Source organism: Patiria miniata, unplaced genomic scaffold (assembly GCF_015706575.1).
Source record: "Patiria miniata isolate m_02_andy unplaced genomic scaffold, ASM1570657v1 HiC_scaffold_4, whole genome shotgun sequence".
Lineage (NCBI taxonomy): Eukaryota > Metazoa > Echinodermata > Asteroidea > Valvatida > Asterinidae > Patiria > Patiria miniata.
Window position 1 is genome coordinate 5,000,456 of NW_024037071.1, and position 21,730 is coordinate 5,022,185.

At 38.8% G+C, this 21,730-nt stretch overlaps 1 protein-coding gene across 3 annotated transcripts in view; it reads left to right on the plus strand.

Moving 5' to 3' along the window:
• The window catches only part of LOC119739819 (regulator of G-protein signaling 12-like), a 28,947-nt gene continuing 7,217 nt past the window's right edge, over positions 1 to 21,730 (plus strand). Inside the window, exons 1-14 of one of the 3 annotated variants that reach the window (XM_038214902.1) lie at positions 4 to 214; positions 2,057 to 4,217; positions 5,126 to 5,251; positions 9,904 to 9,925; positions 10,375 to 10,538; positions 10,995 to 11,081; positions 11,984 to 12,130; positions 12,551 to 12,751; positions 17,443 to 17,536; positions 17,901 to 17,951; positions 18,424 to 18,506; positions 19,100 to 19,264; positions 20,121 to 20,144; positions 21,086 to 21,159. In XM_038214902.1, the coding sequence (XP_038070830.1) occupies positions 2,076 to 4,217; positions 5,126 to 5,251; positions 9,904 to 9,925; positions 10,375 to 10,538; positions 10,995 to 11,081; positions 11,984 to 12,130; positions 12,551 to 12,751; positions 17,443 to 17,536; positions 17,901 to 17,951; positions 18,424 to 18,506; positions 19,100 to 19,264; positions 20,121 to 20,144; positions 21,086 to 21,159 (3,380 nt within the window). In that variant the 5' untranslated portion in view covers positions 4 to 214; positions 2,057 to 2,075. Of the gene's footprint in view, positions 215 to 2,056; positions 4,218 to 5,125; positions 5,252 to 9,903; positions 9,926 to 10,374; positions 10,539 to 10,994; positions 11,082 to 11,983; positions 12,131 to 12,550; positions 12,752 to 17,442; positions 17,537 to 17,900; positions 17,952 to 18,423; positions 18,507 to 19,099; positions 19,265 to 20,120; positions 20,145 to 21,085; positions 21,160 to 21,730 lie in introns of all 3 variants that reach the window. The other 2 variants (XM_038214903.1, XM_038214904.1) reach the window with 2 other exon arrangements.

The following is a 21,730-nucleotide window of genomic DNA, read 5'->3' on the forward strand; positions in this document are numbered from 1 at the left end:
GTACTCTGACACATTATTATCGCTGTAATTTGCATGGAAACCATGAAGCAGTAACGGAATGGCGACTGGTTTAATCCGACAATTTACGGGATTTCTGTCATGCCTTCACTGCTTCAGACTTCCCAAACGTTGAGTTGCTGCAATGGAGAAAGGTCCTGAAACATAGAAATGGTGATAGATCAATTTGTCAGAATTTTGTTTCAACTGTAATAAGGTGAGCTTCCATCCAATTTCCATATGTAACGACTATCGTAAAAATGACATGAATGAGTATACTCGGTACAGTGAGTCAGTCATCATGGATGGAATTTCATTAAGTCAAATCGCCCCTTATCTCAACAGCCATGACAGCCGGCCCCCTAACTTTCCCCCTCACCAACTCGCCTGGTGACAATGCGAGCAGCATGGCCAATCATATTATATTAAATTATAACCTTGGCTGGCCCTGGGGACAATTATGATAAGACATGAATCTGGGACTGAGAAATATTTCCAATTTTATAGGCCTACTTTTCTTGACTCTGTACGCAATCGCAGAAGTGGCGTCAGGTTGCAACATTTTTTCCAACAACAACATTGTTGCCATTAGCGTACTGAGTGGAGTGCTAGAACTTCGGTACCCTCCGTACTAACACTCCACCGATTTGGCATACTTTGGTGACAGGTACCGGTACACTGTATGCATTTTGTGCACACCCTTGCGAGGACAAAAGGCCCCCAAAAAGAGAAAGAAACATGACAAATGAGAAAGACAGTAACCCTGGATAGATCCACACATTCATGGCATTCCTTAAGACCCCTTAAATTGTTCCAAACAACCGGTAATTTTGAAAAAAGAACAAAATATTCTGAACTTACCGTTCACAATTAAATGTATCTGCCGAGTTGTGCAGTCCATTTCATTGATATAACTATCGAGCGCATGTGACGTCAATATTGAAGAAATCAAAATTGTGAGCCCCCCTCAATGCCAAATCCTAGGTGCGCCACGGATGCCAACATAGTTTTCTAGGAGGCGGAATAAGCTAAGTCCGCATCAATTGTTCATGTGTTACGACAAATGTGGCTACTTTTCAATGGAACTTTTCATTTTTCTTGGTCTTCGGAAACCATTATTCCGATAATCGTTCTTGATATTATAAATGACATTTAAATTAATTTGAAGACAGTTAAATTGTATACTATGGATTGATTTTTATTGAAATGATTGTGTTGTAAATTGGATGTGTATGGATAATTTTTTCCCTTTATTTTTGCTCATCATACAGTCTAAATCACTGATCAGGTCACATGACCTGGATATTTCCATTTGATTGGCTGACAGCGCTGTTTACATCATAGTACAGATCATGTGACCTACTTATGGCCATCTGATTAACTGAGAGTTGTTAGTAACCTCATGGGTTGCACTGTTTACATGTACATTCGGTACTTTAAACAAAGCGTAATGTCATTAGGCGAAGTAAAAAAAAAAAACATGTTTAGCGTCCCCGCCCGCTTCCTTTTTAGAGGCCGCCTCCTTTTTTTTTTTTTTTTTTTTTTTTTTTTTTAAAGACAAAAATTGATAAATTTTAACGATCTCTGCGCAGAAGAGATGTTCGGTTCTGCATAGTTACATCATTTTGGTCACATTTTCTGTTGCATCTTGCCCATAAGAAGCCAATATGTCATTTCCTGAGTCCAAGTGGCGGCCATTTTGAAAAAAGCTGGTAACCATCTTGAAAAATAGCCCGGCCGCGTTGTCTTGAAAAATGTGTCGGGCGGCCATTTTAAAAAGAAAAAAAAAGAAAAAAAGGGCCTCCTCCTTCCTTTTTGTCAAAGAGGCAGGACGCTAAACATGTTTTTTTTTTATTTTGCCTTATGTCTCGGGACTTTTGCACATATTACACAAACAATATATAAGCACACGGCCGGGCTTGTGCTCCGTGAATGGGAAAACCATCGCTACACATAATACGAGGTAGGGTATAATACAAGGTTTTTCTGAGAGTTTGCTTGAGCTCGTAGTACGTGTTTGACTGTATTATTAATAATCTTTTCAATTCTTTCCACACAGAGAATCACATCAAGTCAAAATGCATCCCGGCAGGCGAAGCAAGACCAAACTTCCCAAAACAAGTTTTTCAAACTTGAAGACAGTGGAGGTTGGACGTGGTCGTAATGGCTACGGCTTCACGATGACTGGCCAGTATCCATGTGTTCTTAGTAGTATCTTACCTGGTAGCCCAGCCGATATCGCTGGACTAAAGTCTGGTGACTGTGTTATGGCTGTCGACGGAGAGAATGTCACACGTGTTGGACATGAACAGATCATTAAACTAATAGGATCAACATCAGGTGTTCTTCGACTTACAGTTGCTTGCTTGGATGAATCAGAGTCTTCAGATGAGGAATATGTACCCCCTCCAAGGGTGCGATACAGCAGATCAAAGAGCACACCACCAAATGCAGATAACAGAGATGAACTGGAGAGAGATGAATTAAAGCGGGGAATTTTCCATGAACAGCAGTTACCATTGTATGATCACAGAAATGAACATCTGCAGTCCATGACGCCTACGGGTCCTGATCCTTCCAGTAAATTTTCACCAGGACACTTAAGTCCATACAACCAAACAGGGAAAGCAAAGGTCGTGCTTCAGAAGCCTGCGAGTGGTTACGATTACACTTACTGGAACGGAAGGAGCTTTGAAAAAATAGGGTCACAAAAACCGCGAAGAGTTAAGCGTCATGCAGAGAGTAAACAAAGGCAAAGGGCATACTCTACACAAAGTCACACCAGTTTCTTCGCTGAAGAAGATGAGGCCGACCAAGGCCTCCGACCTTTGACCCCAGTAGAAGTGTCCAATATCAGGTATCCATCGCTTCGTCCCAACTCGAGGCAGACGTCTCGGCATCCAAGATCAGCTGGCCCTCCTAAAGAGCGTCGGGTCATAATGCATGCTGTGGTGGGCTATCTGGGATCCATTGATATTCCAGCATCGGCTAATTTACCCACGGCAAGCTTGCAAGCCATACGTGGTTGCGTGAGACGCCTGCATCTTGAGCAACGGGTCCATTCCTTAATGTTGATGGAGATCACTAATATGGGAGTTGAGCTGGTCAATGCCAATCACAAAGTGACAGTAGTGTACCCGTCAGACAGTATTACCTTCTCAGGAATTTGTCCGGATGACAGACGCTGTTTTGGCATTGTAACCGCACAAAGTCAAGCACAGATCCCTGACAGTCTTGATAGCGACGAGGAACCCATTGGGAGCTCTTGTCATGTTTTCCTTGTTGACCCTTCCCTGAACAATCACAGTGTTCATGCCCAAATGGCTGCAAGATTTGGCATTCAGTGTGTGCACGATGACGCCACAAATTCATGTCGGCAGTTTCCGACGTCTTCCAAACCCCTCCTGATGCATATTGCCCAGCTGCATAGAGGTCACAGCGACAGACTGCACTTTGCTGATTTCTACGGCCAGTCTGCGTATCCTGCAGGTCCCAGACGCTCAAACAGTAACAGTAGTAATAGTGACAGTGGATTCGGTAACGGTAAGGAGAATGGCACGGAAGCCAACCAACACGGAGAGAGAGTTATGATTGTAGATGTAGCAGGACATATCCGTAATCAACGGACCCGAGGACAAAGCGCAACCAGTGATTCTTCTCCCAATAGACACGTTGTTCATGCTGAAATCAACACGTCCCAGTCCTCATATTCAATGTCTTCCGCCTCCCCATCATCTCCAGAAAATTCACCTCAAAACACGTTCAATCAGAAGAAGATGTCAGATCCTTCAGGACGCTTAACTCCACGGGCAAGACCAGATCCTATCTTGAGAGATCGGAACGGCAGCGTGACGCCTCTTGCTAGACCCAGTTCAGCTGTCTTTAACACAGCATCGGGTCGACTGACTCCTCGAGCAAGACCAGACCCAGTCGGTTTCTGCAGTCCTCTCACTGTGCCAACCTCTAATCAGTATCGCCCGCCAAGCAAAACTCTTGATAGTAACACCAACCAAAATCTTGCAGACGTCACCAATCATATGAACGTTCATCTACGAAACAAACCAGGTGATGTCAGCAATGTGAGCGGTCGACCTCCTACTGGAAGACACTCCTTGTACGCAAAGTTGGATGCTGGCCCAAGAAGCTCTGAGTTGCTGAATCCTAATAAGAAAGCAGAGGCACAAAAGATGACACAGCTGCGACTCAAGATCCACCGACAGGTGTGTACACATAATCTTAATCATGACCCCCTTTTGAACATGACTTCATTCAGGTACCCATCATACATCTAAGGAGGTAAATACCGGTATAACTAATTTCATGAGGGAGATTTTGCCCTCTTGAACTTTGTAAAATGTGTTTTCTTATCTAGTATTCATGGTATTTATAATAAAAGGCTGAAAGTTAAAGGGAGTGGCATTCATGTTACAAAAAAGATGCAGAAGCACCTGATCTACACAATGTTTGTTTCTATCTATAAATGCAAGTGTATTTAAAATTGTTTTCAGGATTTCAGGAAAAGTATGCTGATTTCCAAGTCTCCGTGTACATGTACATGTGTACATTTTGGAACTACATGTACATGTATAATAACATACATGTACACGTCTGTGCATGTTTTTTTTTTTTAAAGGCAAATATTTTAGGGTTGCATTTTTTGGGGTCACCCTGTATAATTTCAAAATGTATGAAATTTCTTTTAAAATATTAGTAGTTTCTGTAGTTCTTCATCCTATTTAGTTTAAATTCAAGTTTGCGTCTGCATTTGTGACCCGTCGTGTGCGTTCTCGTGTAATGGCCCGCTCAATGTTCAGAGGGTAAAAAGTTCATGAAAATGTGATTTTCATTGTTTGTCATGAATAACATAGAGTGTTACCTAAAGTTTCAGGGTTCAATCACTGAAATGTTGATTTCAATGAATAAAGTGCACCTTGCCCAAATCTACAACAGAGCCAGCTCTTTCAAAGCTTGTTTTTCTTGGCTGTGTATTTCGAACTCCAAGGAAGTAAGGTCATATCTCCAGAACGGAAGGGGCTATGGAGCTCTATTATATACCTAATGAGAGCTTACATTGTGGGCTTTCCAACCATGTACATGTGTATGATAACTCAATTTGTTTGCATTCCAGCATGACTTAACAAGACGTAACAGTGACTGTTCCGAATACAGTTCTTCCAACTTAAAGATGTCTCAGCAAAGATCGCAGAGGGGTTCACAGCTCAACATTCCACTCAACGAAGCAGGAACTAGACAGGTAAGTTTTGAGTAACTCGTAGAATTCTAGCAACATTAACTTAAGAAGCAGATCATGTGCTTAAAGATGCTAATTTCAAGTTTCATCCAAAAAAAATAGATTTCTTTTCTAAATAGCTATTTTTCCAGCTACGAAAAAGTTATTAACTTTTGAATGAGACTTTGACCAAACAAAATCGGCCCACATTTAGTTATTGAATTATTACTTTACAGTTTTATATTACTGGCTTCCAAACGACAATTTTGTTCTAGCGGTGTATCAGTATCGATACTGTATGGACGGGAAGCCAGTCTGCTTGCAAAGCGGATCTGTTTATGCCTAAACCAAAACCCTTTTTCAGAGGATGGGAGAATGGAGATCTATGTCCGAAAGTGGAAAATAAGAGGTCTTGGGGTTGGAATGAAACATGATGCGCTCAAGATTTCACTTTGCTTGTGAGTCGAAGCATCCTCGAAAAGGTTTGCGCGGACACCACCGGACATCAGGAAATTCTTTTAGGCTGGCTTAACTTATCTAGCTTCCAGACCCCTTTTCGTAAAACTCAGTAAACTGCCGTCAGGTCGACCTTGCGACAGCACGAAACAGTCCGCAACTGACTTTCCAGGATCAAGTTGCGCCTGAGCTACGACCGTTGGGAACAGAGTATTCGCCAATTATTTTTGCGACCTGAGTGCAACTGTGATGATATTGAAATGATTGGCAGCAGTCAGTGCTCGAAAAACTCAACAGTCACAAGAGTAGGAAAATTTCAACTTCTGTGACGTTCCCGACAAGCGGGAATCTATCGCAGTCAAACCTATGTGATGTTACGACATCGCGCACGCATCCGGATCATCTTATTTCAACGTGTAGCCAATCAGGTTGCGGTAAAAATGGCTGAATGAACGGATGTGGCCGTGAAAGGTCATGTGATTGTTATCAACACGCTTTAACCGCTATTGAAAAAGAAGTCACATGACTGTCTACGCCAAGGAATCGTCGTATTATCATGGCTAACACAATCAAGGTTGCGATTATTTTGTGTAGCGATGCCACTGTTCCACGGGAATCACATGATTTTTCAGATTTGTGACCTGAGCGTAATGGGCTGAATTCCACTACACGATCAAAGGGTTCAAGTTCATTCACTTCACTCTGGTATTGAGTGGGAAGGGGTATGGTTTAACCTTGTTTCCTAGTCATTTGAAGTTATCTTTTTTGCTCAGTTATTATTGAAATATACCTACGTTTAATTCACAAGGAAGCCATTTTTGATCGTGTTCCCTGAATGTACATTTGTATCAATTATTTAAATTTTATGAATTGTAAACTGTTAAATGGGATGGTACCAGACTATTTATGTGTTCCAAGCCTCACCTTTTTTTTTTTTTTAAATGTGGATTAAAACACTACAGTACATGTATGTTTAATCACAAATTCAATTATTTATCAGAGCAGACTGATATTAATTTGTAATTAAGTTTATGCCGTTGCTTTCATTTCTAAATTTGCAAGTCCCGAGGACTATTGCAGGCATTCAGTCTCCAGCACGGTCATCTTTGTCACCGTAGCCATCTATTATTTAGTTTAGTCAGAAAAGCTAGGTACATGCACAATGTATTCACAGCTTCAATATAGGGCCTATAAACAATCAATTTTGCCCAATGAAAAGCTACTGCATACTCCAGAACAACACCGTGTTTGTGAACTTTTGTAAACCGTGTCATGTACATGTACATGTACATGTACATGTCAACTTTATCAACGCTATAGCAGTTGGCTATACATCAAGGCAATGCAATGCAGAGCAATGCAGTGCAATGCAGTGCAATGCAATGGGGTACAGGTAGTCAAGCAGTGTTTGTGTGGGCTGTAGTGCCACTTGATAAAGTAAACCTGATGACAATAGACACAAATAGAATAGTAATCATCAATGGGGATATATTGATTAGGATCAGTGGGTACCATTGGTGGGAATGGCTACCTATATTTACATCGTAAACATAACATGTGTAAAAGTATCGGTAGTAGTGAGCTAAAGTTAGGAATGTACATGTACTATCTGCACATGATACATGTACATGTATACACGTACATGTACATGTACATACATGTACATGTACATGTGTGTACCTACATGAACATGTAAGGCCAATTAATTGCCTTGAAACTGTCAACCCCCCCCCCCCCCAAAAAAAAAAAAGAAGTGAAGGGTGGGGGTCTTGGTGGACAAAGTAAAGAATCACTATTTGACTTATTTCACATTTTGTTTAATTAAAGCAGATTTAAAAAAAAAAAAACACGTTCTGAAATTTGTCAAACACTCCACATCACCTTTAACATGTTGATACAACCTTTATACAAACAATTACACGGCTATTGATGCAAACAATAATGAAAATTGGAAATACCACCATCCATGTCACGATCATAGAAACTGAAGGAAGGAATACATTTGTAATTTATTGCCAAACGTAGATCCCTGAGTGACCTTTTGAGTTTTGTGCTCGAGGATTTTTTTTCCTTTCTACAATGTATTTTTAAAGAAACTGACCTGAATATTGAAAAAGAAAATGAAGTTATTCTGAGGTACATGTACATGCGCGTACATAAACACATATTGTACGTGTGCACATAACTTTGTTACAAAATTTTGTGTGAACAAAATTCAACAAGTATAAATGAATTAGAAAGATCTAAACTGGGGTAGTGTACATGTACATCTACATGTAATTTCTTCACTTTAAAGGTAATAACTAATATACAACATTTGCTTTCGTTGTAATTTTCAGAAGTGGATGGATTAGGGGGTAGTACCGATATTTTACAGCACGTATTGTTACACTGACCTGTGTAGAGTTGTGTGTTCATAAACTGATAAATGCTGGAACAACTATGGGAAAAAAATGCTGTTTTTGTTGTCTGGCTCCTGTGACTACTTCAATTTATAGATGTCGGGGAATAGTCAGGTCAGGGAACCAGACTACATGGATGTGTAACCGATTGCAAAAACAATTGTGGACTAACTTAATTTGGTAAATTGGGGGCAGTACTTCAAAAAAAACTTTTTTCCAAAGATGGTCGGCTGACCATCGTTGGAAATTGATACAAATATGCCACTTTTCTTGAAAATGGCAGTACGCCAGGCACCATGATTTCACAGGATGCTTGAGTCTATCATTCACTTACAGTCAAGTAAGGTAGTCCAAAATAATTTGGTAGTTTTGTTTTTAGATTTTTGCAAATGTTGTTTATATTACCTTCAACTTTAAGCATTGCTTCTTTGGCTACTAAATTCACATGTACATGTACTGTGTAAACAAACAGGATGAGACCTTGAAAAGTTAAATGCCAGGTTTTTGTGCTCTGTATTTTATATAGTCATTCAGCCATGCAGTGAGTTTTATGAAAATAACAGGCTAACTTAGCCCAGGGAATTGTGTACATATCCTTGTACGTAGGTGGTTTGAGGAACTGAATAGAAAAAAAATACAGAATTGTGTCAAAGGGGATTGAATTCAACTATATGGATGTATGTACAGTGCGCACCGTATACAGAGCACATTGACATTACTCAGGTACATTGTGTAGTTTGTGTTCTATTGTTCATTCTCCTTACACTTTCTGTGTGTCGTGACCTCTTGTGATTTACCAGGAAGTAGAACAAGTTCCTGTCTGATCAAATTGTAGTGTTACACGTATGGATAGATCGAGGACTTGTGCATTCGGTGGCAGCAGTGCGGTTGCTGTATACTCGCTCTTCCTGCTAGTTTTAGCACCTGACGTCCTACTTTTTGAGACATGACAAGAACGTGACTTGTTAATTCACTGATTAAATCAACACTCATCGTTAAGACATCGGAGAAGGCTGTGGATGGCTGCAACGTGTCAGTCTACATTAATAGACACTGTCATTTTTGTTGTGAACTTGGTGAATTGTTCCTGGAAAGGAACAATCTAACAGGCTTTTTCCAATGAGTGCCTTCCATAAATTTGCCAAATCCAGAAGCTCACAAGCTTCTGGTTGTAGCAAGCTTCTTGCGTTCAGAGTAAGTAGTATATACTTAATTTGTAAGCAATGTGTAACGAATTTGCTTAAATGAACATATTCGTGGCACCAAACCCAGTACTATACAATCGTATGAGTACAATTGTACATGTACTCAGGTTTATTCAATACTGTGCTGACAGCCAGTGAAAAGTTGAATGTTGGCCCATGGAAATTGTTTATGCTTGTAATGTACAGGGTGACCCCTAAAATTGCAACCCTGAAACATTTTCCTTTTTTTTCCTTCAAAAGTGTGATCTGTGATCCAAAACATAGGTATTAACAGATCACGTTTTTGGGGAAAAAAAGGCACATGTTTCAGGGCTGCATTATTTTGGGGCTCACCCAGTAGAATCAACAATTTCATAATTTGGGTCATGAGTTAAACATGTGAAAAGACACAAGTTGAAATAAAATTGCATTCGAATTAATTGAATTTTCTCTTGGAAACGGTCCTCTGTAGTACAGGTAGGTTGGTGTGCTTTGTTTACTGGAGAGTGTTATATTACAGAGACAAAGGAAACACAAAGCATTGTCCTCGAGAGTAAAGTAAAACACAACTGGGTGTGCCTTTTGTGACATTGAAATTGAATAACTTTCTGATTTTGTTTCTTTTTCCTGCTAGTCCCTGGCAGCATCCGATGGAGGTGAGCTACACTCCTTTGCTCTTTGTGTCGAAGAATTCACAGAAATGCCAAAGTTATTTGAAAAAGACAAGTGTTATATTTAAGTAGAAACTGAGGGCGTGCCATTGTTTTAATGGCACCATTAATTGCTTGATTTTCATCACTCACTACAACATTACAATGTACTTCCTCTTATAATGTCCTCTCCGGTCAAATCCCAGAAATCACAAAGCTGACTTTCATTTCATGTCGTAATTTTACCCTAAGCCACAATTCACCTCGCACAGTAAGAAGTCATGGTTATTTATCCGTGTCGTACATGTGCACACTTCCTTTCAAATGAATGCAAGAATTAACATATCCTGATAATTTTTGAAGGTTAGTAATGTTTTTACAATTCAAATTAATGGTTTATAAATTACGTTGCGATTTTCGGTCCGAGTTTTGAAACTGGTATTGTCTTGCCACAGAACTTGACGCAGCGGAGGGGGAATCAACGCTGAAGAGTGAAACCAATCGATCCAATCCTAATCTTCTTGAAATCGGTGGTAATCAGGAAGTTGGGAGAGTCTCCAGTTGGGCTGTCAGCTTTGACCATCTCTTACAAGATGAACTTGGCCTGGCCTGCTTTACAGTACGTACTCTTGTTGACTCAGTCCTAAGAAGCTAACACTGATACACAGATGAAACTACCCTTAACGTTAACTCCCTGTAGGCCCTTTTTGCTAGGAACCAATCCTCTATCCTCCAAAATTGTGCACTTACATACATTCAAATGAAGGATAGGATACCCACTGCCTCAAACCTCTAACAGCCATGCCTCTCAAAATTCATTCAGCCTCAATCCTCCAAAATCAACTGATACTGAATGCCCATGTGCCCTCAATCCTCCAAAAATTGTATGTTGCATTCCTCCAACATCCTTAAAAGCCAGTCGTGACCGTGTTTCAGATATTTTGCTATAGTACATACATGTATATGCACATGAGCAAGATTACATTGCCTACATGCATACTGATGTGAATTTAAAAATGACGGTTTCTCAGTCTCCAGTTTAAAAAGAACTGTTTTTATTCAATGTCTGTTGTAGGAATTTCTCAAGCGAGAGTTCAGTGAGGAGAACATCATGTTTTGGATTGCCTGTGAGACAATGAGTAAGATGACCAAGAAAGACGACGTGAGTGAACCTTAGGAAATAACAACATTTGTTTGAAACATTTAGTTACACACTATGTAAACCACATTTGTTTACAACACTCGACAGACTGGGTACAGCACTAGTACTTACAGACTTACATTCACAAGTAATTCAATTTTTTGTTCACGGTAATGCCCTAGATGTGTCCACGTATGTTGGTAGGGAAATAAGTTTTGTTTGTGTTTGTCAGTATGTTAGACTTATTTTGTATAAATTACAGTATCTTTAACAGAATTATGTTTAATTAACCTGTTTAATTGTTTAATTAACAAATGACACACGCACAAACTGACATAGGGAAGACTTCTATTTTTATTACAATTTTTTTTTACAATTTTTGAAGACTTTCTATTTTTATTACAATTACATTTTTTTTTACAATTTTTTGTAAGATGTGTCAAAAAATATGTTAGGTCGAAAGTTTGCCTAAAAAATCCAGGTAGGTCGGGTTACCGTAAGCACAAGCTTTTTTAGGCCTAATTAGGAATGAGTTTATTTTATGACTAGAGAAGTATTTCACTCATTGAACTTTTTAAAATGAAGTAAAAATATCCAGCTCATTAAATATAAAGCAAGAGTTTCATGAAGCAGCATTGTTCATTGTTGTTAGACATGTTAAAGGCAAGTCTGAAAACTCATTTTCACAGATTTTACAAACAAAAACTTAATATCTCCTCACACATTTTATTTTTAAGATTCACTATTATGACTTCTTACCACCACTGGATTTTCAAACACTGAATAACAAATTCAGGTGTGATTATCGATTACTGTGTTTGATAGTAGAATAATATAAAATGCACTGGCATCCCTTTTATATGAACCTGTTGGTCCAGATAAGTGAAGTCTCTCTTTTAAAGACTGTTATATTTGGTTTCTAGCTGAAGCGGATGTCACAGCACATCTACAGTAAGCATCTCTCCGACGACTCCTCAATGCCAGTCAACTTGGACAGTAGTTGTGCCTCCAAGGTGACGCAATGCCTCAAGAACCCTACTCCAGATATGTTTAAAGCCCAGCAGCAACAGGTTCGAATTCTGTTTCTTTGCCATGTCGAAGTGCCAGTTATTTCCTGTTATCTCCACGCCACTGTTTTGAAACTGAAACTGTAGAGACTTGTACATGTATGTCAGCTGTTCGTAGAGTTCTTCACTAATTTAAGTCACACAGCCTCTGCAGGATAATGTTCCCTATACATAATAATGCAGAGAGTGTCGTCTCATAGTGTCTGTCTTGAATCGTTTGAAAATAATTTCAGAAGTAAATTGGTTTTATGATCTTGGCTTTATTTAATTTTTGGGTCAAGATAATTATTACTCACATACTTGTTTAACAAACAAAAAACGTTTGTGGTTTTTGGTTTAACTGCAAGTATGTTGCCACAGAATAAGATCCAAGCAATGTAAATATACCCTTTTTTATTTTGCTGCCGTAACTCAATCTCCCAGATCTTCCAGCTGATGAAGTACGATAGCTACTCCCGCTTCCTGAAGAACCAAGTCTACCAGGATTGTGTGTTAGCCGAGATGGCCGGCAATCCACTACCGGTCTTCTGTCGGCAACGCAGTGATTGCACCGGTAGTGTCAGCAGTACCGACGAAGCGACGGGGGACCGTAAGAAGGCAGCACAGAAAGGCAATAAGAAAAAGGTGAGGCAGTCCGTGGGTCCTGACGAGTGCAATCCGTCTTAATAATCCTCTGATCTCTGTAGCATCTTGCTGCCTTTCAAATCTAAATGTAAATGGGCATACAGTAGAATGTCTCTATAAGGAACACCGCTATACCAAAGTTTTGCTATAACCAATATCACCCTTTGGCTTTCAAATTTTATGTACAATTATACCAAACGTTTCTGAGTTATTGGAAAATTGCATTCACATTGTGCATTTGTCTCGCTCAGCATGCCTCTCAACTAAAAAAACAAAATCTCGTTGTCAGTTCTGAAAAACTGGTTCCCGCAGTGCCCCAATAAAGACAATACCAAAATAGAAGGATAAGAACCAGTCTACAACACAGGATCTGCAGTTTCAGTCAGTATATAAAATTAAAAGAAAGCACATTTTGATGAGCATGAGAGACCTGCTGGCGTCATTCCCCATTGAATGGATGAGAAAGTACACACCTGTAGGTACTCTTGTCAACTTTGAGTGTCATGCCGGCTCCAAAAAAAATAGCTAAAATGAAGGACCGCTACAACAAACATTCTGTCGTGGACCTCATCATGTTCAGTATACCGACATTCTACTGTATTGTGTCGTGTGCTAATAAATGTAGTTGCTTTAACCTGCTGAGGTGTGTGGTCTTAAAGTAATATTCAATGCAATGTCAACATTATCAGATTTCAGAATAGGACATGATGCTTTTAGGATGTAATGTATCTCTGTCACTGTTACATTCCCACAAACAACTTACACAGTATAAATTTGCTCGAGGAACTTCAAAATTTGACCAACTCATGTGCATTTCTCATGGGTGTATCATCAGCATGCTATCACACACTTGTACGTTCATTTGTCCAGAATTTACAAAATTGTATTACTACATGTATGCACCGGTCAGTGTATTATTTTTTAGTTTCCTTCAGTGGAAGATCATAATTTTGACATTGCATTTATCAGTTTATATTTCCGAGCTGATTGTGTTACATGTATGTAACCAATAATTAGTCAATATGTGCCACTAATAATTCAATATTTACTCAACTTCAAAAACGTTTGTGCTTTAATACTGCACTCTGCTGACTACTGAGGTGGCCTTACTGGTTATACATTTGTAACGCAAGTAGTTTAGACACTTCCCCTTGCTTTCTTTGTATCATATACATGTACATCTGGCATGGCATGGCACCTGTTAGCTTACTACGCTTAATTGAAAGGTCCTACAGTAAACAAAACAGGTGTATTTGGTAATGCTTCAGGTAAGTGCCTGTTTTGCCTGGTTTGAAATGAGTCCTTCCTTCATGTAGTTCTTTCCTTTTTCTAAGTGGTCGTTGAATTACATCTGATGCACAACTAGCGCTAATGAATTGAAAATTGAGAACTCTGCTACGATCAAAACATAAGGTATCCTTTTTAGCATGTTTATCCAAAGTTTAATTCAGAAAAAAAAGTGTGAATGTATGTCATATAAAATTTGCAAAAATATTACAACTTTCTTAACTCTGATTCTAATCATACAAGTCCAATTTTGGCTGGTGTCAATATGTATTGTGCTCCTGTCTGTAGTCAATTAACGTATTAATTAATCCCTAGAGATTGAATGATACTTTACTGATTGTCTATTGTTTACAGTTTCTGGGCCTTCGATTGTCCACTGCACTCTCTAATCCTTGATGAACATCCATCACTGACCGGCACAAATGAAATATCACAAATGAAACATTCGAAAAGGGTTCGATTTTATTTATTGTAATTACACACAAGTTGGAGGTACACATAAAAGCATTCTGGAGTACACAACAAAGCCTGGTGAAATGTTGACTTTAAATCAGAAACCCTTGGAGATTGTGTTTTATAGCTTCAGGTTGTTAGAAAGTACAAAGGCAACTGGCTGTGCTAATGAATAAAACAAAGCCTTTGTTGCTGTTAATTGTGTCACATGCATGTCATATAGACATTGTATGTATTTCTCATTTTGGTTTTACATATGCCTTGTACATGAACATCCCATCAAAACTATACAGGACACTTTAATGAACCAGCTCCGCTGCAGATAGTACAGACATGCAACTTTTCCTCGGATCAGCTGATTTCCTTGTTTTTCACTTCACACTTAAATGCCATTAAAAATTAAAAAAAAACACTGTATAAAGTCTTGTAAAGCAAGGAATTTCCTCTCTTTTTTCTGTTACTTCCAAGTTACCTGCCTGATAGTAATGTCTAGTTTTCTTTGAATGACCAAACTATTAAATTTGCCCTTGCCAAAGTGCAGTAGTATGCTTGATTTAACATTTGGTATCCTGTGCATAGGGCGTACTTAAAACTGTGGTAAATAATTTAAAAAAATAAAAAAATTTAAAAAATGCAGCAGTCAGGGGTGTCCAGAACTGGACATTTAAAAAAAAAATATTGTAAAGATTTTTGAGCAGCTCAATTTGCCTTTTAAATTACAATTTTAGAATTAAGTGAAGGTTACATCTTTGACCAAATGTACAGAAATGATACCTTTACAGACTTGACATAATAGCATAGTATTTATAATCCGCTGAATGGAACAGCAGCTTTAAGTGTGTTTGCCAATCTTTCTTTGTGAATGCTCATGTACATGTACTTGTTGAATCTATTGTCATGTGTGAGATGCCAGTTGGTCACTGATTCAACCAACACACATAGTCATCCAGGATTTGTCTATACAAATAGTTATATTTAGCAGTAAATAGAATCAGTGAGCAATATGAAATCTTGATGGTTTTGTACATGTATGCCTCCAGTACAGTCAAGGTTCTTTGTACATGTATGTGCATGTAGGCACTGTTTGTACTTTTGTATGTACATGTAGATAGCATAGTATTGCATCTTTGATTGTTAAAAAAAATGCCCGTTTTCCACCAGCTTGTACATGTATATGTGTACATATAAATAAATCACTGTTTCAGTTCATATATTTGTCTGTTTTTCCATTTTCATTGTTGAGTGTTGAAATTGTAGTTTGTGGCAGTCATTTCAATCTGTGCATTTGTACATTGATCAATATTTGTTCTGTGTCTCTTTATAAGCTTGTTCTTAAGCCTTTAACTGGTCACTCAAGCGTCAGTTTCTTCGCTTTTCCTACACGCTGTCTTGTGTTCTCTGTAACCATTTTAAAGCAAAAACTTTCCAGAATCAGCAACTTTCTCTCCTTTGCCGGCTTAGAAAGAATATAAAACAAAAATACTGACAATATTAAAAAATAGTAACAAGATGTTACATGCACCTGTAGAATAAAACATGACTATCATTCACACATTGACTGGTTTTCTCAACACCTTCTGAAACAACTGAAAAATCTATTTCTCTGAACCCAAACAGTCTATTAGCACGCAGGTCTCACTTGTCCATTCACCTGTTAATCATCCGTGTTCATTCATAAATGCCTCATGACAGTTGCCTTATTGAGCACTGCTCTTAAAGTCCGGCCATGTGTGTAACCCATCAATGTTAGGTTGTTAACATCTTTTCCAGTTGGGAACTCTACATTACTGCTGAAAATCTCTCAAATAATTACAAGTAGTCTTCAACAACTCTGCAAAGAGAAGCAACAGATTAAAGTTACACCGTCATGAAAATCACTTTGATAGGTTAAATACCAAAACACCGAATTAGGAGTGTTTAGTGATGATTAGTTGAAAGGTTGGATGTGCAGGCTTTTAGTAAGGGGAATTTCTGTTGGATAGATTAGAGGGGGGGGGGGGACTGGTGTTAGGAAATGACCTTGACCTTTGACCTTTTACTCTAGGTAAACTCATTCAGTATATATACCACAGAATAGCTTGGTGTATGATGTAATATCCAGGTATTGCTCCCCATTACCACTGGCTGGTTGTTATCAAGCTTATTGATAGGATTATGAAACCAAAACGCAATCCACACCAGCTGTGTTTGTTGTTTAAACACAGGAATTGCTCCCATTATCGTATGGTTTTGATGCCTACTCCATAAGGATATCCTGCTTATCAGTAGAGGAAATGACCACTTGGGTATCAGTGTCATGGTAGAACCATATAACAAAATATTCAAATGAGATGTTATATGATAATGAAATGAACGTGTGGTCATACCATTACCAGGAAACCTGTTATATTGATTAAAGGGATGGCTCACGTAGGCTATTGGCCGAGTACCATTTTTATAAAGTAGGAAATGCTCCTGGATGTGATTGGTTTGTGGTTTGTTGTTACAACTGCCAAACAACAGAGGGCCCGTTAACCAGGACACTAACCTCAGTTTTCATTTAGGCTCCCTCTGTCGTTTTCTCATTTTTAATAAGTTTTTCCAAACTTTGTAAATCAATCTAAAGACTGGACATTGCATCATCACTGCATACATTTGGACAGACAGGTTTTAAAGGACAGAGATTTAAATTAAAATTGATCAAATTCTTCATATTAAATGACAAAAGTGATTAACAAAGTGTCAAGCAACACTGTTCTTGTGACTTTTCATTTCTTTATTTTGCAGGTGACAATCAATGATGATTTTGCATCACCATTTATTAGTGTTCATACAAAAATAACCTTGTACTTCTGACATCATTTACTTTTTCCAGCAACTGCAAAATCATGGACTCAACAAGATTCAGCTTCACCGTCTTCAATCAGCTATTTTATTCATAAATATGATTCAATTAATTTTTTTTTTTTCAGTATCAAATATGGAAAACAACCAAGTCCTACAGTTTGGAAGTTTGTGAAGACAGCCCTGACAAGAAACGCAAATCGATCTTGCCTTGGAATAAAGGTACGATTGCGGCATTTTTGAAATTCACAGTTCTAAACATTCTGGATTTGTGCAGTTCAGAAATTTTAGGAAGTGAATAAAAATGGACAAAATAGAAGTAGTGAAGAAAGGAAGGAAGGCTAAAGGAAGGTTGACACTATTTTTCTGCAAGAAAACAAATTAATGACTTTCTCAACAGTGCTCATATAAAATTATGTATTCACTGAATTTAAGTCTAGACAACTTAAAGCAGATCAGTTGTCTTCAAATTGTCAATTTCTTCAAAAACCAAATAATGTTCCCAATACTATATTAGTTAATGTCTCACAGTGATGCAGATTTTCCCCTCATAATTTTGTCATATTTGTTGCGTCCTTTCCTCCAGCTAAAGTCACAAGGAAAACTGGTAAAGATTTTGACCCATCAGCAGATTCAGGTTAGTGATGATATGATGGTCTCTGATCTGTCACGGTCTGTGTGTATGATAAGAAAATAAAGAGGAGAAAGTTGAGCGCAGTTACCATTTTTACATTTTCTTGTTTGCCTATAAAATACTTTGGTTATTTTTCAGAATAACTCAAGATTCTACTTCCACATATTTCATTACCTGTGGAAATATGGTTGTTGACATCTCTTGCCACTATTTTCTAATTTTGTTTATCCACATTGGTTGGTGGCTTCGTTTCCAGTTTCACTTGATGTATATGATCCGCATGATATTGTTTTACTATTAGTACATCTTTCAGTTTCAAACTTGACACTAAATCCTTTCCTAATTTTTTTTCTTTCACTGCAACCTGTGCTCTAGATGGTTTTTTTTTCAATAAATGGAATAAGTGAATTTAAAATAAATGATTATGTTTTACCAGGCTGGTGTTTATCCAATATGTTTTTTATCAACGTTTTAGAAGCTTTGAGGCAGTCAGGAAACGGCCGGAATCATTCAAGCAAAGCATCTTCAGTGACTAGTCAAACCGGTCAGAATGGAAAGGTATGCAGAGGGTCACGTCACATTCAGACAGATGCAGTGAGTCAGAAAGGGATGCAACTCCCCCCCCCCCAAACCCTCCCCCTTCCCTCCCGCTAACCCTCCCCCTTCCCTCCCATGCTTCTGCCCCTGCCACCCCCCCCCCCCCCACCACCATCCACCGCAAACCCCCTTTACCAACTCCAAAATATCACCCATCACCCAGGCCCCCTTCCACTCCACTTCCCCTCCACTACCCCCTCTTCAATCCCTTCCAACCCCCACCCCCTGCCCCCCCCCTTCCCCCACCCCTTCCCCCACCCCACCCCCTCCTTTGCATATGGCACACTGGAGCTGACAATGATATTCAACAGTGTCTGATTGATTGACTTATTATTGGAACACATTTGCATGATCATATTTTTACTCTGAGTATGTTGTAAGTGCTCAAAAATGACTGTGCAAGTCCATTTTTTTTTTTTAACAATTTTTATATCTAATCTTACACTGGTACATGTACATATATGTAAATTTGACTGGAAGATTAGAATTTAAAAAATATTCAGGGGAATTTATTTCCACTGTAGTGATATGTCATTTTGTATGTGTTGATTCAGGCTATTACCATGGAGGGAACATGCCGCTTAGTTTTCCCCAATGACGACGAAGTAGTGTTGCCTGCGAGACAAGGTTTTACTGTACGTGACGTGTTAACTCCTCATCTGGATGTCCGACATCTCAACTTGCAGTCTGTGGAAACCTTCCGTGCTGATACTAAAGAGGTAGATCGTCAGCTGTAGATTGCAGATAAACACTCACTCTTAATGCTTCAACTTATACAGATAGAAACTTTGATTCCTTTTTAAGTAACTATTGAATCAAACTGGATACTTAGCTGAAGATTTTCATGCACTAGGCAGTTACATAAAAGAGTACAGACTGATACATTCAACATTATTGACTGCTGTCATATGAGACAGCCTTCTTTTCTCCCGAGAGGGGCATAGCACCAGAGGCAGAGCTGAGAGTGCTATTAACCACTTTGCGCTGGTGGCCGTGTATACACGCAAAAGTTTGGCGGTATTCAGAACGGATGATAGATAAACACAAAGGGAGTGAGGCCAGAAATATCTGTCAGCAACCCACTCGCAGCAAGCGAGGTCAGAAATATGAGTTGTGCTGCCCGAGGGTGATGGCTTCAACCCGCCTGGCTTGAGGTCAAGTGACAAGCAATCCCGTGCCTCATTCTGTTCTTGTCAAAATAATCCCGGCGAGAACTGGTTAAGGGAGTTTTAAAAAGTCACGCACATGCAAGGTACATGTAGTTGCTTTGCAATGCGGTAAGGTCATTTGTATGCAACGCAGTGTATATGAGGTAAACAGTCATGTTGATAGACTAGACGTGACCATCTTAGACCAATGAAATTACAGTATCCAAGACACCATACAACAATCTTATTTAGTCTCGGTGAATTATCTTTTGCGCTTACGCACTGTATCACTGATGAAGCTTTTCCTTTGCAGGGATCGTAAAATCTTATTTTGTATCAATTAAGTTTAATTTTAAAAACCTGTGGAGTTTTGTTGAGTGTTTCATGTTTATTAACAGTCGCATCATTCTTCCATCATTCTTAACAGTCATATCCTAAGGGCAGGAAAAAGGTACAAAATGTTTGGTCTTTGCTGGTGGCAGTTTGCATGCTCATTATTTATTTTGCTAAAGTGTATCATCATTAAGCAGGTATACAATGTATGTCTTAAAGTGGCCATGGTTGCGATGAAAAGAGTGTGTGGTTAGGGGCATAAAAAAGACGCTTAGTGATTATGGTGATTTCATGTGTATCAGGTGTTTGGTTTCACGTCAAAAAGTCTTACATATTGTAGAGGGATAACTAGTTGTATACTTTTTGTTTTTTGTTTGTTTTTATTTGGGTTATTGTTTAGTAATTTTCATCCATTTCGTGGTTCATTCTTATTGCAAAATATTGCTTTTCAAGTGCTGCAAATCAGTAAAAGCCATTGTATTATTGGGAGTCATCCATGCTTTTCCTTAGTCTATGGAATATCTGCTTGCACACTAGCGTCTATGATATTCGCACAGATTCGGTGATTAATTATGCAAAATAACACCGCGCCTTGATTTCCGGATTCTGACCATTCAGCAGGCGCCTTCTATTGGGTCTTCGGTAACCCATTGCTGTATTACAAAAACATGGCAGCAAACTGACCAATCAACAGCCAAATTTCTGCTCGAAAAGACATCACAATTTCTAAAGTTTACTCTGATTGGCTGTTGCTCGGGGTCGCATAAATTTGCATGCTCACATAAATCAGACGTTGAATACGGAGCGGGCTCTGTTGAACGGATGATATTCGGACTAGCTTTTCCTTTCACTTGAAATATTCACATTGCTTTATGTTGGTCTTTGTTGCTTTTCTACTTATGTACATTTTTTTTTTGCAATTATCATATTTTGCTGTTAAGCCCACTAATTGCAGTGATGTGTATTTCCCTCGGCTAGCAGCATAAGTAGAAATACATTTCTGAGTAATAATCATTCAGTTCGATTTTCAAACATTCTTCTGTTCTTTCTGTTGAATAGATTGTTGACTATCGGCAAGACATGAGTGCCATGGCAGGAGCTGATATTGTTGTTGAACAACGAGTTGTGTTCAAGTAAGTAACCAGGAATTCCTTTGTACTGAAATATGAAATAGACAATTTGAAGCTTGCCAAACACTCAATATATGACGTGAAATCATTTTGCCAACCTTTGAGGCTTCTTGTTACAAAACCAGTTTGCATACAACATCTCCAAACAACGGTCAGTGTGCCTCCATTTCAAATTTTCTGTTGACCAAATCTGGCCATGTAGCATGCCTTTATGCGTGGTTGAATCTTTAAAGGTTTGAGTCACTCCCATTATTGTGCAGGGTTCCTCCTGCCATGGAATTTTGTTATTTTACAAGGGGTCATGGAAAGTTGGTATTGCAAGAAAAAGGGCATGGAAAAGTCTTGGAATCCTGCACAACTAATACATGATGATGCTATGGCAGTCTTCCAGTTTGCATTCCAGTTTACTTTTTTTCCTCTTTATGCATGTATGCTCTATACTTGCTGCTCGTTCAGTGCATCATTGTGATGCTTTTGTGGTGCTCAGTGGTCTTGTGTCAAACTGGAAGGCTGAAAGGGAGTGGCGTCCCTTGCCTCAGTGTGAGGACTGGCCAGTGTGCAGTAAATAGGAATA